At 41.0% G+C, this 14,629-nt stretch overlaps 2 protein-coding genes across 4 annotated transcripts; one reads left to right on the forward strand and one right to left on the reverse strand.

Annotated features, from left to right (window-relative positions):
* The first annotated feature begins 4,829 nt into the window (after nt 1-4,829).
* Nucleotides 4,830-7,553, forward strand: LOC103710703. Its single transcript, XM_008796571.4, has 2 exons — nt 4,830-5,113; nt 6,485-7,553. Exons 1-2 carry the CDS (start codon nt 5,039-5,041, stop codon nt 7,379-7,381), a joined length of 972 nt encoding a protein of 323 aa, XP_008794793.1. The 5' UTR covers nt 4,830-5,038; the 3' UTR covers nt 7,382-7,553.
* A 339-nt stretch (nt 7,554-7,892) lies between these two features.
* Nucleotides 7,893-14,176, reverse strand: LOC103710685 (receptor-like protein kinase THESEUS 1). Of its 3 annotated transcripts, none has more exons than XM_039124207.1 (3): nt 11,449-14,176; nt 9,388-9,544; nt 7,893-8,300 (listed from the first exon to the last, which is right to left on the reverse strand). In XM_039124207.1, the coding sequence occupies exon 1, from the start codon at nt 13,985-13,987 to the stop codon at nt 11,462-11,464; it is 2,526 nt and encodes an 841-aa protein (XP_038980135.1). In that variant the 5' UTR covers nt 13,988-14,176; the 3' UTR covers nt 7,893-8,300; nt 9,388-9,544; nt 11,449-11,461. The 3 variants fall into 3 exon arrangements, with proteins under 3 accessions (XP_038980135.1, XP_038980134.1, XP_038980133.1); XM_039124206.1 differs by having other exon boundaries at nt 7,893-8,348; XM_039124205.1 differs by having other exon boundaries at nt 7,893-8,518.
* Nucleotides 14,177-14,629: the final 453 nt, after the last annotated feature.

The raw sequence follows: 14,629 nt of genomic DNA on the forward strand, positions 1-14,629 counted from the left end.
TCCAATATAAAGTATTTCAAAGTCAAAATCTAGGATCGCATACAAGCCATTTGATTATTCTTAGTATCTAGCAATAAATTTTTGGTTTATATATATTTTTTTTTCTGGCTCATATAATTGAGCTACTCTGTCCTCTACTTTCAAAGTCAATTATTTCTATTCTTTCTGTGTTCACGGTATTATTCTTGTTGTGTCAGCGTTTGGATGACATGCATCAAATTATTAGGGCCATGGCATGGATAGATTCCTAGTTCCAAAACAATTTCTTAATTAATATATATTTATATATATATATATATCTTTATAAAGTGCTAGGGTTTTAAGAAGAATAGTGGCTCCGCGTGCAAGGGCATACGTGGCATGCACAATGAAGCGAAGAAACCGTGTTTGTCTGTACGTTAAAACATATAATATGGTGAAAGTATGTTTGGATAGGGATGTTGCCTTTGGTTGTCCCCCTCGAGGTTAATATTTTCCCGGGGGGCACATGATTAGGTCGACCGGTAAAGCCGTTGCGGTGCGCGGGAGGGGTTAAAACGCTAATAAAACTTCGGCCGCGGGGAAAGGGGAGCCAACGGTCACCTCTTTTAGGGACCAAAGCTCCGCCTCTCCGCGGGCGCGTCCCGCGTACTGAAGGGGCGTGGTGGGCCCGGGCCCTTCTCGCGTAATTTGACGATGGCGACCCAATGGCACGAGCCCCCTCCCAAAAAGGGGCGATCATAGCCCCGGACCACACCAATCGATTAGGGTTCTTCCTTTGACTTCCTGTTCTCTTAGACACCCTATACATATTTATCATGGTTTTTTTTTTTACACCATTAAAAGGAGACTAATATTGATTCAAAAGTTGATTCTGCTTGTTATAAAGCTTAGGAGTGGAGGGCCATGTGCTTAAGCATGTAGTTTATTCGTAGGCCTTTTTTTTATTAAAAAAAAGATTCCAAGTAGATCTCCTATGCGAGGAGTGTTCTAGAGGCTGACTGCATTATCCTGGAAGGAGATTCTATTGTGGTGATTGACTAGATTCGGCAGGATGAGCGGCGGGACGATGGCCATCCACTACTCAGAGATATCCAGAGATTGGTGTCCGGATGTCGTTCTATCTAGATTGCTCATGTTTATCGGAAGGCAAACAGAGTTGCCGACTGGATCGTTTCTTTTGCTGCTCATCATTCAGAAAAGGTTTTGTGGATTTTTTTTTAACTCTGCTGGTAGTACTCATGCTAGATTGATGTGAGCTACTATTGTACCAAAAAAAAATAAATCTCAAGTGACTAATCTGTTATTTTCCATCTCACATTGATATCGAACCTCCTCCTCCTCCTCCTGTCCAAGTGGCAATGGATGATATCTTCCAAGCAAATGCTTGACGATTGGATAGTACTATATTAAACTAAATCACCTTCGCTTAGAATATCTCTTGATAATGTCCCTATAAACTCATGGGAGGGGTGTTAATCCCTTGAATTCATAAATGTAAAACCAAAATATAATTGAATTTGGAGAGCATACGAAGCACCTTAAATATAATTTAGGAATTATAATTATACATTGTTTTCATATCTTAAAATAAGTGCATTCAAATTAATTAAGAAATTCAATTCACCATAGTTGATAACAATATGGAAGTACTAGTCCCTGTCAAATGATCTCATTTGTCCAATAGCGTGTTTCTTTCAACAAGGATATCAAAGATTGCGTAGTAAGGAATTAATTTAATTATGCAAGACTATATCTTGCAAGCCGGGGACATGACCTAAACTGTAGCCATTCTGTTGTAACCTTTTCCATCAATTTGTTGGGCCCATAATCACATGCTAGAATAGTAGTTTGGCATATTGTACTCTTTCTACCTCCAAAAAAATAGTTCTATTTTTTGCACTCTCGAACCTTTATGCTGTAACAGTCCAGAACCTCATCCAAAATGGCTAGCCGAAAGATATTTAACCCTGCATTAGTCCCAAGATCTTTTCAAAAAATAAACGATGTTGGACTAAATACACATGCTAAATGTCCAAATCCATCCAAATTTAATCATAAGCACCACGATTAGTTTATGGTTGGACCTCACCAAAATGACCAGACGAAAGGTATTTTTTGGATTCTTAGTCTTGTATAAATATCCAAAATCTTCTTAGCGAATAACTAACGTGAAATTGAATACACGCCCACACAGATAATGGTGACATAAGGGTAGCCCTTGCTTTCTTGAGAAAAAATCTTGGGTGGCAGAAAGAAACAGAACCACAAATTTTTATATTATATTATATGTGTACATATAAAGCTTCCCTTGATAAACTTCTAGCCAAGACTTGTGCATCTAATGTAATCCAGATCCAATAGGACCACTTTGGTCATTAGGGTGGAGGGCCAAGGCGAATTCCAATAATTAAAGAGGGGAGTAAGAGATCACTTTAGGGAGGAGCTAAAAGATGGCAAGATCCAATGTACAAGACCCCCCCGGATTTTTATGTCTCATGACGTTTGTCCGCTTCCCACCAGAAAGAGATCCCCTTCCTCCCCCCCTACCCCTAACTTCAATACAACCAGTTTTATATCATGTCACAACCCAAAGCAAGCCAAGACAAATAAACTACACATCGATGCATGTCTTTTGAGTGCACCGGCCGCTTGCTCCCAATAAACAAACCATTTGGTGAAAATATTCTGGGCGGTTCCCTCCGCCGCGACTTTAATTAGGGTTTTGGGTGCGACACGAACCGAGGCGGCAGCGACTTGGTGTGAAACCCCACCGAATCCCCACGGTGCGCTTCCCCACGCCTCTTGTCAGGTTTCATCTGGCTGTTTCCGCTCCCGGGGATAAAACTCAGTGTATTTACTGTGTTGTATTTTTATGTTCAACTTCCTTCTAGACTTCACATTTTTTACGATCCTGTTTGCCTCGGTAGACCATGGCAAAGAAAAGGGAGTGAAGGCATAGGTCAACTCTAGGGTTGGCTTATTTGATTGAGCTCCAATGAATTATTTTATAATGATATGCTATGACACGTGTCATAATCCAATACTTTATCTATTAAAAATATGTTATTTAAATTTCTTAATTCCATATAAGTATCTAAAAATATTTTCTATAAATATCTATATGTGTTTTGCGCATATTTTTTTCATTTAAGTTCGGACGTCTTCGTCAGACTAAAGGTCTAAATTAATTCAAATTCGATTACAAATACCACGATCAGTTCGTGATCAACCCACATGGAATTCATATTGCAGCATCTCCTAATTTAAATAAACTCTGGACTGGAACCGCTCTGATACCATTAATTACAATCAGAACCTCAAAAAAAGAATACAAGATTTTTTCGATGAATAGCCGATAAGAAATTAAATATACATACGTATGGATCCTTTTATTATTATGTGTACAAATATTACTGTTTTTTTTTTCTTTTTTTTTTTTCTTTCAGTAGAGTACAAATATGAACTGTGCCAATGAGGACTTTTGCTTTATTCCATATGGTGACTTGGTTACCCTCATCCTCATTGGGTCACTAGCTTGGTTACCTGTGATGGTCTATAGCATTAACAGTCTCCTGACAACCACCTAGGTTGTTTTATTCACAGAAAAGCCAAATTTGCTGTCATGCGTTTGGAAATAAAAGACCATGACAAGTACTGGCTCAGAAATATATATAATAATCACAGATTTTGATCAAAAATGATTATGCGTGTGAATTTTTCAACTTTGTTGTTAAAATTGGTATCATTAATCAGTATGCATTCAATGTAAGCAATAACTGATGTAGTGCCCAAATATTCAGTGCTGGTTAATATCTTCAGATGTTCAAATTTTAAAATTTGATTCGAGCGGTGCAACTTCGCGCTATTTGGTTAGTAATTGCCATATACTCCTCAAGGCATAATTGGCATATATAACAAGGGTCCATAGATACCTTTCCATGGGAGAAATGCTTTACTTCCAGGCTCTCTCTAGCGGGCATAAGAATTTAACATGCGTGCTAAATTGAAATAGATGGAGGGTTTGTTAATCTTTGCCTGATCTTATGGCTGGCTGATGCTAATAAAAACATCTAAAATACAGTGGTATGACCTCTACGATATCACATGATTTGATCTATGCACCGTGACAGCCCAAATCACCGACAGCAAAGCACACATGGCATTTGATAAGGGGCAATGGTGCACAAACTAATTGTGGACCCATTTGTCATGGAATAACAAAACACGGTATCCATTTTTTAATATTTTTTTTGCTGAAATGGATAATTCATACATTTTTAGTATAGATAATAAAGTTAGAAAATAATAAGTTTCAAAGAGCTCCATGCAATTCTTCTTTTCCAACCCACAGAGTACTTCCAAATGGGCTGGCCACATATGAGGGCACCCAGTCTATAATCTTATTTACCTATCTGAAAATATGCTTGACTAAAAAGGCCACTTCATTACTTATCATAACCTAAATATTTCGAAGCAGAAATGGCCTAGTATATCTGATCACAACAAAGATATTACCGAGTGTAAGAGCGCTAGCCGTATAGAGTCCACCATTTGAAGTCCATCCATGGATCATGGAGAATGAAATAGGTTTTTAAAGCTAATTCTAATCCGAAAATTACATCCAACCCCTCCAGGGAAAAGAAACAAAAAAAAGAAAATCTCTTTCATAAGGCACGTAGTTCGCTTTAAATTTATTCAATCGAGTATTGACAAAGGGAGAGAGAGAGATAGAGACCCGAGAGAGAGAGGGTCATGGGATGGGAGGGACAGGGGCCCTCAAACGACGGAGAGGATTCCTGGACTAATTTCTATAAAGAGGGGTATGATTTGGCAAGTTTCCATAGGAGAAATTCTGCATTCCTTCTATTTCTTCCATTTCAAAAACGGAACCAGGCACCCCCCACCCCTCCATTTTGCTTAACTATTGGCTTCTTCCAGAACCAATCCCCTTTAAATATATATATATATATATATAGCCAACAAAAGCAAAGGTCCCATAGACTAGAGAGAAGAGAAGCAGAGGAGGAAGGAAGGAAGGAAGGTTGTCTCTCGGGATATGGGTGTAGATCCGTGGGCTCTTGCCGAGGTTACCGTGGACTCCTTGCCCTCTCTTTGGACTTCCCACCATGAGGTCTCTCTCTCTTTCTATCTATGTCTCGTGTTCTAAGATTGGTTTTTGGATTTTGTTCTTTTGTTTTTCGTTGTTAATACGTTTTAGTTCCAGTGGATTTGAATTCTAGTCGTAAGTAAGATTAGCGTTCATCGGATCTTAGCTTGTCGTTGCCGGCTGGTCGGACCGGTCACGCCGTGCGACCGAAGTGGCCGTCGGCCGGGTGCCCCTCCGACCCGCACCGCGCTCGCCGTTCATGGGGGTGGATCTGGATGGTTAGACTTGGAACGTGAAACAGCGGTGGCAGCCGATAGAAATTCGCCACGCTTTCTCGGTCAGACTCTCGGAGTTTAGGAGAGCGGTGCGAAGCTCGAGCACGTTGCTTTCATTTTCGGGGTGATTTGGGAAGCAGACGCGTGAAACGTGTTTCATGTATAAAAATTTTGTTTTTTTTGTTAAAGTTTTTCTCCGGATTGTTTTCGAAGTTTTTAGTTTCTTTTTATTTCCGACAAAATCTCTCGTCTTAGGTATAATCTTTCTAAGATCTTTTAGTTGAATCACGAGGAGTCATCCTTGTCCCGGTTATCTTAGGAGTCTCTGTGGAAAGTTAATTAACATTTTTTTTTTAATTTTTGTTTCTTTAGTCTCTTTTTTTGTTGCTGCTTCTCACGTCTTCCGTGTTTGGTAAGCGGGTAATGTTGACTCTCGTCACTAGCATCATGTATCCATTAGTCTTTTTTTTCTTTTTGCTGGATGCCCAGAAAAGATTCTTTTGATAATATTATCGTACACAGATTCTGAGTGATAGGATTTCCGCAAAACATTGTAGTAATTTGCAAAAATCGAGTTGGTTTTGGGTGATTAACTGTGTGGTAATAAAAAAAGAAGAGTGAGTGATTACGTTGGAAAGATTTACTTAAGAGTGTTGGTGCAACTCTTTTGTTTTTTTTTCTTCAATACTTGATCTCTCCCCTTTAGAGCAGAAAATTTATTATGGATTATACTTTAAACAACAGAAGAGATTTGTTATGCCATCAAAGGACATACCGTTTACCAATTAATACAGATTCGGCACATTTATATCCAGTTACTAATAAATAAATCTTAATGAACAAGTTAATGGTGTAATCTTTTCTGATCTGTAGTAAGCTTTTCTCATTTAAGGAATATCCGATACAAATCTACTTAGATGTATGGGTGGATATCCTGTGTTCCCTCTCTTGACTTGATTTACTTAGTTGGATTTATACAGCAATAATTCCATACCATATTTTCGATCAGATCATATGGAGAATGCAAGTGTCTTCTGAATTTTAGGATAAATCTGTGGGGTTACTTGTTTCTATATATCAGTTCGGTTTCTTGAAAGTTTCTGTTTGTCTACTCGAACAGAGTGTGGAGGAGTTGAGTCGTAAGCTTCTCTGTGCAACCTTGGAACTGGAAGCGCTCAGAAATGGCGTCAAGGAGGAAAGGAGGAAGAGCGAAGAAAATATCAATCAGCTGATCCAAATCCTGAAGATAACCACGCAGGAGAGAGATGAAGCTAGGGAACAACTGCAGGTCTTACTCAACAAAATTGCGCAACCTCTCACAGCTGAGCTCGTTCCTCGCCTTTCTTGCCTGCAACCTGAAAGTCCACAGATGTGGCAGGCAAGAGGAGGCAATTCCAGTGTCACAGAATCTGAAAGCCTATCCGACACTCCAAACCAACACTCCTACGGATGCTCTCCTGTGGAGTCCTTCTTTGAGACGGTTACTTCTCCGGAGCTGACGAGCTTGAATGGAGCTGACTCCTGCAACATTGGACCCCCACAGCAACCACTATTTCTCGAAAACAGTCGCTCTTCTTCAGTGGCGATCTCTCATGGCACTGCTAAGTATGATCGCGGCGATGCTATAATCGACAGCATCGCTGCGAAGAAGCCATTGCCGGAGAAAGGAAAGCTGCTGGAAACTGTGCTGAAGATAGGTCCAGTACTGGAGACTTTGATGGTGGCCGGGGCCCTCCCTCAATGGCGCAATCCTCCTCCACTGCAACCATTTCAAATTCCTCCTGTGACTGTCAGAGCTCGCAATGCTCGACTGCCCAACCGAGCTGGTGCTTTGAATTCTGATCATTTGATTCAGAGTTCTCCGGATGAGAAAGCTAATGGATTGTCTCAGGTGCATGCTGCAACGATGTTGAATTTTTCCAGTACGGTGAGCCTGTGTGCCAGGAACAGACCTATGGCATTGCCTTGCGTTAGCAGCCACCAGGGCTTTGAGGCAAAGCGGCAGAGGATTCAATAGACTGTTGGTACATGATCAGAGGGAAGTAGTGTCTTGGTTTAGATAGGTTTTCGGAAGACACATGCTCTGCTTTTCTTTCTTTCTTTTTTTTTTTCCTTTCTCCAGGAACTGCTGATCTTTATTAAGAATATAAAACATGTTTATGATGTAAATGGCACGAGCTTTTTCTTTTCTTTTCTTTTCTTTTCTTTTTTTTTTCTATCTACCAATGCTAATGTTTCGTTGTGGAAATAATGTTTTCCATACTAGATTCACCACTTTACTTGTCTCTTCATCTTCATCTTAAACCTGTGATTGATCCTAGCTACTTTTATGAATTATGATACCTACTGTAAGTTTGAAACAGCACATATCCTTGATTATGGTAGGTTTGGAGTCATCAAAATTGTTTCTAGTTCTTGAAATGATGTTATCCTGTGAAATGCGGAGAAAAATCTTGATCACTTTGATGCTGTCCTTTGACACATCTTAGATAGTATCCTATTACCATTATTTATCACACGTAAGTTGCTGACTGAAAGGTTTTCTAGTCTCAGACAGAACCAGAGAACAGCTTTGTTTCATGGTAGCTTATATGATTCTATCCACAAGTAAAGGCTTTACATAAAGTGCAGTAAAAACAAAGGCAGAAGCATAAAGAAAAAAAATGTAAGTCACTGAACAGTAGTATCATGTGTAGGATCTTGCCCAGCACTGCTGTATCTATTTTCCCCTTGGATATAAAACTGTGACGATCTCCAGCACTTGAGGCTACATTAAGATCCAACAGCATTAACAATCCTGAAATCCTTATGATCAATAAATGTGCTGTGGGGAATCCAGTATGCCATCATGCGGTAACTGCAGTTCCACTCCTACTTCTGAGTGCTGTCCTTTGGGGAGATGGTGCAGTAGAAAGCTCTGTGCCTCATCACATTTGCTGAAGAAGAAACCATACTGATTCAATGATACATTTAAACATGCATATCTGCAGAAAAGAAGCTTAAACGGGTAAATAACTAGAAATTCAAATGAAAGTTTGTGGAGAGAATTGCAACACATGACAACACCCAGTGGGTCTACAATTGACGTTCATTCCAGCAGGCAGCTATGACCATGTCCATGGCCCCATGCTTCATCTGAAACACTTGTTAACAGCTGGAGATAAACATGATTCATGTTATTTTATAATTTGATATAGTTTTTTTCTTTTGATGAAAATAATTCGATATCGTTGTTAAGTGAGATTGTCAGCAGGAAAGAAATATTAGTTGAAAATTCATATAAAAGGAATGCCCAAATTATAGTAATTAGCTAGTTAGGAAAAAGATTTATACAGAAGTAGACAGGCAATTCTTGTTACATCAAATAGGATGGAACTAAGAAAAAGAATATGGCATGGAAGTTCGCTAAACTGATAGGTTTTTTAAAAGAACATCATTTCGCCCTTTCTCATATTTATATATTATGAATATCAAGAATTTGTAAATTGATTGAAACTGACAGGATCAGATATTAACTACCATATCCATTCTATTCTACTGAAAACCATTAGTTTGAGATGGTTTACTTTCTCGAAGAAATTAACCAGCACAACTCCAAAAAAGCAACAGCTAAAACATCTCAGTTACAATTAAAGGTGCAACTTGCATACTGGCTGCAAAATTCAGTATCAAAAGTATGAATCACGAACACCAGCCACTCCATCAACCCAGGCTGACAAAGGTCGATCGTTTTGTCTTACAACAACTTATTGGCTTCCACACAACTTATAAATGACAATAATTCCACAATCCTTTCTTCTCATTACTCTTACACCATAAGTACACAAAGTTGCAGATATCCAGCAGCAAAACAAGGGAGAAAAAAGGCCCATGATTAAATAGCCTCAACTTCATTAGCTTGGAGATTTATTACAAAAACACATGCATGATGCGTGCAAGTGAAGAAGGAAATACTGAAATTAACAAAACATAAGACATACATAATGTTTTAACTAAACAAATAGAGCTAAATATTGAACTTACTTCTGATTCTTGAAGAAGTTACAATCACCAGAAGAAGGTGGAATGTCAAACTGCATGCAATGATTGCCGTTAGGTTTCCAGGCTCCTCAATTCTTGTGCAAGTCATGATGCATGCCTGCTAAGCATGGAAGTAAACACTCGATAGGAATTCTCATACCTGAAACAACAGATGGTTCAATTGACACACTATTCAGACTTAAAGATACCTGAGTAGGTTTATATAAATTGGACTTCAAACAAAATCTCCATGATATTTTACTAAGATCATGTTTATATTCCCATAGGTATCCAAGCCAATGGAGCAGCATATTGTTAAAATATCTGAAGTTACAGGTCCTCGTTACTCAAACAAATAGAATCTCCAAGTTATTCATTGATAGGTTATAGATGAGCAGAGATGATTTTTTTTTAAAAAAAAATTGGTCGATCCATAAAGAAGCTCAGAGATTATGAGAGATCTCGTTGGCTAAAGAAAAATGTCAAACGTGGTACTACTCCAATTAAATTTGAATATATATAAATATTTCAACCATGCAATCCTGGGGACTTGTCTAGATTTATCCTTCTGGAAGCCTACACTTAAACATCATCCATGCATTTAAAGTTTTCTAAGTAATGGATTGTGACTCTTGGTTCCTCCATTATTGTCAATCATTGCTTCAGATAAAGTCACATTCAGTTAAATTTTTTTTTCCCATGCATGTCTCTCCTTCTTGCTTTAATGGGTGGAGGATAAGTCTAGGGAACCGACAAACAGAATTGGTCTTTTAGCATAGTATTTCCTTGTACTCGTGAAGGCTTTCCTACCAAGTTCCGACAACCAAGGATAGCGTGACCAAGGTGGTGTCCCTAAGCATAAGGGAGCATCCCATCTGGTGAATTACTATTATATATTTCTTAAAAAACATTTTTCATCAGATGGTTCCACATATGCTTATGTCTAGGATATCATTAAAAATCACATCCTGGATCCTTGATGACTTCGCCTAAGTTTCTTAGCTCCATGAAGTTTCTTTTATATGCAATTCTACTTACAAGTCATATGAAGTAGTTTTTATTTTACACGCACATAATGATATTTGAACCAAATTAAAAGGAGATTTCCTGTAATTTGAGTCGCAATGAATCAGCCCTTTCAGTGAGCAAGTAATTTTATGCATATGCGTGGCTCATGCAGGTCTTTTCACCAGATAGGTTTGTGTCTTTAGGCGTTAGACAAACAATAAATGCAACCAAAGCAGTAGCATCATCCTACTGTCTCTAGCTGAACTAATGATGCCATGAATGCCATAATTTGGATGCATGATGTGGGGTCACTGTGATTCAGAAAGGAGTAGCATCTATTCAGGCCTTGACATGCACACATTTGACTGATTTAGTCTGGAGGCAGAAATATGATGTCGTTAACCCCATTATGCCTAACTCCTCATAAGAGAGAGAGAGAGAGAGAGAGAGAGAGAGAGAGAGAGAGCATAAATAATTATAATAAAAAAGAAGACACTTGAAGGGATGAAATGGGCTCTGGTAATATTATTTTTCATATGTTCATATTTACACCACATGGATTATGAATCTTTAGAACTAACAATTTGCACATATAACATCAGAAGAGTACCGTGTGCACAATACAATACAGTTTATGCGCATAAGATAAACCATGGATATTCCTTCTCATTAATCTTCACGATTGAAGAACAAGAATTCTTGCTAGTGTTGACATTCTTCACAGTTACGATTACTCTTTGTTTGTCAAAGTACTTTATCCGGTTAAATGTTAACTTGCTGTTCAACAGACTGCATTTTCTATGTTGTCAAAAAAAAAAAAAAACTTAAATTTGATATCATGCTTTATCAATAATTCAAGCTACATGAAATGTCACATTAAACCTAGAAAAAAGCAATGGATGATTCTAGAAACAGACAGCATGGAGGTTCATGAGAAATACTGCTGCATTGGAATCATTCATAGGCTTGTTTTGTGGTAATAAAACTAACAAAGAGAATTTATCAACTATCTGTAAGTTTTTTTAGCAGAAACAGGAGCAGTGAAACCAAGCTTACCCCTATGGGCTACCTATCTTCCCCTTGGATCCATCAACTGTGAGAATACTCTACTTGTCACTCCATCAGTTCCATCACTGACAACACTGAAGTTATCGTGCTCTATAGTCTCTATCTGTGGAATCCATTTTGGGAGGTCCTGGATGCCATTTGTGTTGCTCCCCTCCCCAATTACTGTCGTGAAAGACTCCTGCAATTGCAGGGCATATTCCAAGTTCCATAAAACATCTCCCATTGATGGCCTCTCAGCCCCATGCTCCGCTAAACACTTTTCTGCTGTTTCGCCAAACTTCCGTAGCGAATCAAGACTAACAGTGCCCACAAGATGTGGATCAATTAGCTGCTCTAACTGACCCCGCCTTTGCCAGTTTGTTGCCCACTCCACTATGTTAACCTGATCTCTTGGGAGTGCTGGGTTGACTGCAGGCCTAGCACACAAAACCTCCATCAGAACAACTCCAAAAGAGTACAAGTCTGATTTTTCTGTAAGCCGCTGCCTTCTGAAGTACTCTGGATCAAGATAGCCAAAGCTTCCTTTCACTGCCGTACTCACATGGGTCTGCTCGAGAGTTGGTCCGGACTTAGACAAACCAAAATCAGCAACCTTAGCAGTTAGATTCTCATCAAGGAGAATGTTAGTTGTCTTGACGTCTCTATGGATAATGGTTTCGGCAGCCCCAGTATGGAGGTAATGCAAACCTTTAGCAGCTCCTATGCAGATCTCAAGCCTCTGCTTCCATGAGAGGGCTGGAAGATCTGAACCATACAGATGTTTGCGGAGGGGACCCCCAGCCATGTATTCATAGACAAGCACCATCTCATTGGCTTCATGACAATAACCTATTAGAGAAACCAAGTGGCGGTGGCGCAGCTTGGATAACATCTCTATCTCCGTCCTAAACTCTGCCAATCCTTGCTGGGATCGGGGGTTCCCCCGTTTCACCGCCACCACAATGCCATTATCCAACACCCCTTTGTACACCTTTCCGAAGCCGCCCACACCTATAACCAAGCTCTCATCAAAGTTTTTAGTCACTTGCTGTATTTCTGAGAAGGCTAGTAACTGGCCTAAACCCTGAGAAGGCCTTGATGAAGCATAACTACGAGCGGACACCTTTGTTTCCGAGTTGCCCGTGTGAGTATGAAGAGCAACAGGGGAAGGTAGCCGGGCCACAGCAGGCTTCTTCGCCTTCTTTCGATGCCCCAGGTACAATAAGAGCACTGCAATAATCAAACCCAGCAGCGTTGCACCTCCCAAACACGATGGAATGACGAGTATCACCATCCTTTTCTTCTTCGTTGCCTCAACACCGATCGATCGTGCACTACCAGATGCATCCAAAGTGTTCTCCGATCCGATGAACTTCAAAATTTCGACTCCATTAAGAATTGCATTAGGTGGGACATTAGTAACCTGGGAAGGGCCTACTTGAACCATAATTTTATCCGACTCCATCAAAGCATTCACAACAAAATCGACAAAGTAAGCTGTCGATAGCTCTGTCTTGCTTGTGATATCAAACAAGCTCAAAGCAGACTGATTATTGATATAGACGTTGAACAGCATGCTGTGCACTGCTTCATTCAAAAAATCACAGAAATGTAGCCGAACCAGATAACTAAAATGCGAATCAACTTCGAACAACCAGGAGATATTAAACTTCTGGTTACCAACATTAGCATCCGCCATTTCTTGCGCAGTTGTATAGACCGAATTCGGCGCCGCCTCGACAGGAACTCCGGCGGGGTATCTAATGGAAGCTGGGTTGGTGGAGACATTGCGCGCCGAAGCTGGATTGATCAAGAACTGCCGATCGGTCTCCCAAACCCTCCACAAGCTGTCATTTCTGGGATCCAGGCTCGGCCCGCCGACGTTGATTCTATAGATGGTCTCAAAGACCGCATCGGTAGAGATCTTGACGCCGGTTCCCGGAGGAACAGGGGATGCAACGGAGGGAATGATTCCGTCGGGCATGGATATGACCTCGATTGCGTTGATGAAAGCGACCGAGCCATCGGACGGAGCGAACACCACAGTTAATGGATTCGAACTCGAACCCGTTTCGACGATAAATTCCTTCAAGAGAACGGAAGAGCCAGCCCTGGATTTCGGATAAGAAAAATTGCGAAAGAGGGTGAATCCATCGGCGGCAACAGAAAAAACTGCGGATTTTAGGTCGCACCGAGAAGCACAGAGTGGACGAAAATGCAACCTCAGGAAATGTCTACCCGTTCGGGCAATGCCGAATTTATACTCGGACTTTCGGGTAAAAACCCGAGCGCTTCCGTGGAGATCGGAGGAGTTGGTGACGACGACATTGCGGGAAATGGGGGATAAAGCGAGGGACGAGTCGTCACCTGAGTCGTCGGGATGAAAAGCTCGGCCGTCGTCCGAAGTAACGGTGGCATCTCCGCCGCAGTTGATCAAGAAGTTGTCTTTGGGCACGAAGGCGGCGGCGGCGGCGGCGGGGGGTCTGAGAAGCAGGACGGGATGGAGGAGGATGAGGAGAGCGAGGGAGAGGGTTCTGGTGGTGTCCATGGATGGGTCCTTTTGGAGTTTGAGTAGAGAGAGTTGAGGGTTGGAAGGAATGGAGAAGATGGGGAAAGTGGTATCGCCGGGCTCTGCTCTTACTTTGTGGGGAAGGGTGAAGGGGTGGTGGAGGGCTGCGGTCACTGGGGCGTGGTCGCGGTGGTGCAGGTGTTGAAGACTCTTGGCTCCATTTCCCGAGAGAGACGCAGAGGAGGGAGTGAGAGCTCAGCGATGTTTATGACTTTTTTTATTACTTTGGCAAGTGGTGGGGGCGGTGTCTGCAACGTCGGTTGAGAAGCTTAACATTAAAAAAATAAAAGGACGAGAGGGGAGGGAAACCCAGCCCCAGGACCTCCATCAGATGGTGCGCCTTCTCTGGGGCGTGGGTTCCGTGATCCAGAACCATAGGGATAGTTTCATCGCTGCTGAGAAACAGAGCAAATTTGGCGGTTCGGCTGTAGAAGCAGAACTGCGGACTGCTTGAATGAGCTTTTTGTATGCGAGACGGGTGCTGAGGGCCGACAGACTTATTTTCGAGGATGATTGTTCTACGGTGATTGACTGGATATGGGTGTGGATACGTATGGAAATGGTCACCCTCTGATACGAGACACTCGCAGTTTGGTGCGGGAACTGATCTCCTATCAAATT

Source organism: Phoenix dactylifera, chromosome 3, assembly GCF_009389715.1.
Source record: "Phoenix dactylifera cultivar Barhee BC4 chromosome 3, palm_55x_up_171113_PBpolish2nd_filt_p, whole genome shotgun sequence".
NCBI classification, from domain to species: Eukaryota; Viridiplantae; Streptophyta; class Magnoliopsida; order Arecales; family Arecaceae; genus Phoenix; species Phoenix dactylifera.

Excerpts from the sequence above, each read along its gene's own strand:
- LOC103710703 (XM_008796571.4), top strand. The coding sequence starts at position 5,039 with ATGGGTGTAGATCCGTGGGCTCTTGCCGAGGTTACCGTGGACTCCTTG. Across the intron at positions 5,114-6,484 it reads TTTGGACTTCCCACCATGAG|AGTGTGGAGGAGTTGAGTCG; the intron begins GTCTCTCTCTCT and ends CTACTCGAACAG.
- LOC103710685 (XM_039124207.1), bottom strand. The coding sequence starts at position 13,987 with ATGGACACCACCAGAACCCTCTCCCTCGCTCTCCTCATCCTCCTCCAT.